The sequence below is a fragment of the Microtus ochrogaster genome, linkage group LG2 (assembly GCF_000317375.1).
Source record: "Microtus ochrogaster isolate Prairie Vole_2 linkage group LG2, MicOch1.0, whole genome shotgun sequence".
Lineage (NCBI taxonomy): Eukaryota > Metazoa > Chordata > Mammalia > Rodentia > Cricetidae > Microtus > Microtus ochrogaster.
In genome coordinates, this window is record NC_022028.1 from 23,678,287 (window position 1) to 23,680,840 (window position 2,554).

The window sequence follows — 2,554 nt, forward strand, 5'->3', positions numbered from 1 at the left end:
GGAGGGAAGGAGGGAAGGGACAACTTGTAAGATTCAGTTTTCTCCCTCCTCCATCTGGGCCCTAAGGATCAAACTCAGGTCTTCAGGCTTGGTAGCTGCCACCTCCCCCTCACTGCACAGTCCTGAAAAACCCCAATTTCATTAGCCCTAACAGGTGCCTTGATCCTTGCATGAACCACAGATATCAACTATCTAACCTAAACCCTTTTAAATAGTTTTTAAGAGCTCAGAAAACATAACAGATGGCATTAATCTTAAAACCAAAGAGATGAAGTCTGAATTATTGATAAAAAACCCTAATAAGTGAGTCTTAGTGTCACACTTCACTGATGAGGTAAAGGAGCCCACAGAGCCTTGCAAGCCAAATATCATTATTTAGGGGTGGGGCTATCTTCCCTGGCTAAACAGACCAAAAACTAACTGGAGTTTCTTGTCGACTCCTTCACAGGACATTCCTGGCAGCTACAGGGGAGTGAACAGCTGAAAACCATCTACCTTGTAGGGTTCACTGAAGAGAGAGTAACTGGAATTAAAGCCGCCACTGTCCTGCTGCGCTTCCTGGCTTCTTCTTTCTCGTTCTTTCCTCCGTAATGCACTCCTATCTGGTTCATAGACGCTGCACCAGGAGAAAGGAAAGAGAACAACCCCCAAATTAAAGAGCCAAGCCCAAAGTCACAGACACCCGGTTAAGGACAAATGGCAATGACAACAGGAACACAGATGAGCTTAAAGTCTGGCTCGGAAGGCCAACTGAACTCCATGCCTGAGAGTCACATTCTCCCAGAGGGAAAATCCGCAGGACAAGTTCCAACCAGACTTAGACTCCTCTGCCTGGTAGTGCAAGAAAGGAACTATGTAAGCAACTCTGACAGCAGACTGAGCACCTTGCTCGGGCCCGCGGTAATTACTTGGATGTGTAAATAGAAATTATGAGCCTACTTCCTCTCATGACACTGCCTCTGAGTGTTATATGGGAATGCGCCTGGCTGGGATTGTGTGTGTGTGTGGCATGTCTGTGTTTCTGCAGTGATTCTATCATTAACTAGCTCCCCGAAGAGCTGTTAAAACCCATGCTGCAGTGGGTTTCACAGTTACGAGCCTTCTCCTGATCTCTGCTAATCAGTCAAGTCGGCAAACGACAGCGGAATCAATTCTTCCTTTTGATATATCTGACACTATCACGCCTCCCAACCATAAGAAAAGAAAATGCGCTAGGAGAAAGGGGTACCGGCGGCAAAGGAAGGATGGAAAACTGAATTATATCACTGTCATCATGAACTAAGCCTTTTGGCCGAAGAAAATTAATCGTCTATTTGCCAAAATACAATCACGGAATGGCCAGACACCAAACCATTGGAAGTATGAAAAGGGAAGTAAAGTGTACCATTCCCCTCCTAAGGAGAAAATAAAGGGGCTAATACAACTAGTGATGAGAAAGTGTTCTCTTCCTAATGAAATGAAACACACTGGCCTCTGGGCCTAGTGTAAGTGTGCAGCGATCAGGGAAACACGCATCCCCAAGAACTGGCACTGCCCTCATTTCCCAGCAGAAGTAAAGAACGAGAGTGACCCAGTCATCATTTGATCTAGGGAGCAGAGAGGTGAGCTGGGAGCCAAGACACCTACCCACTAATTAAAATTCTCCATGGTCCAGAGAGGAGATTTTTAAAAAACCACCCCACCTCTTTACCCCTCAGTGTCTCCATTATGAGGCAGGGATTTCTTAGGGCATTGCTGTACGGTCAATGATGGTAGTTGAGAAGAAAGTGCTGGGACATTTAGGAGTCTTGAAATCCGGGGTATGGCTATTAACATATGGTTAAAAATAAAAGGATCTGTGGGTTCAAAAGAACTTTGTGAAAATAGTAATATTTTAAAAGTTAAATAGCCTTATTTTTGTCATGTAGAGTCAGGGAACACAAAAACACGGTGATAAAAAAAAAAAAAAAGTACTCCTCATGCCAGTTCAGTCCCTGCGGCCAGGACATATTTAAAGTCACTGTCTGTGGGGTGACACTACACTTGCTTGTGGCAAGGCTACTCCTGCCCCTGAGGCATTTAATTTAAATTTAAAATTAGGGAATGCAAAAATATCCGAGCAAGGAGGTCATTAGCATTTTAATTCATCCTCTTAGTACATTACCCAAAGTTATTAAGCTTAAGAGCCCAACCAGTGTCCTTGCATAAAAAAAAATCCTCTACCAATAGAGAGGCTCGGCCTTCCAATGTCACAGCCATCTTCTGAGCATGGCTGAGGTGATGGCAACCAACACAATAGGGACCCTCTACACACTCATTCACAGAACCTGGCTTCCAAGCCAAGGGAGCTGCTTTTACTGGTAGCTGCTGGCCAGATGAACCCCGGACTTCTGTAAACAACCCCATGGGTTTCTGTTACTGGTAGCTGCTGGCCAGATGAACCCCCGACTTCTGTAAACAACACCATGGGTTTCACACAATGACAAGATGGAAGACACATGATTTATGATAGAGTCATGAAGTGGACTTTAAACAACAGGGGACTATTATCAACTTCTATCTTTAAAATGATGTC

At 44.5% G+C, this 2,554-nt stretch overlaps 1 protein-coding gene across 4 annotated transcripts in view; it reads right to left on the reverse strand.

Moving 5' to 3' along the window:
* Aff3 (AF4/FMR2 family member 3) overlaps nucleotides 1-2,554 on the reverse strand; it is a 463,220-nt gene that overhangs the window by 375,273 nt on the left and 85,393 nt on the right. For all 4 annotated transcript variants that reach the window (XM_026785525.1, XM_013351073.2, XM_026785526.1 and 1 more), the window contains one exon: nucleotides 496-616. In XM_026785525.1, the coding sequence (XP_026641326.1) occupies nucleotides 496-616 (121 nt within the window). The remainder of the gene's footprint in view (nucleotides 1-495; nucleotides 617-2,554) is intronic.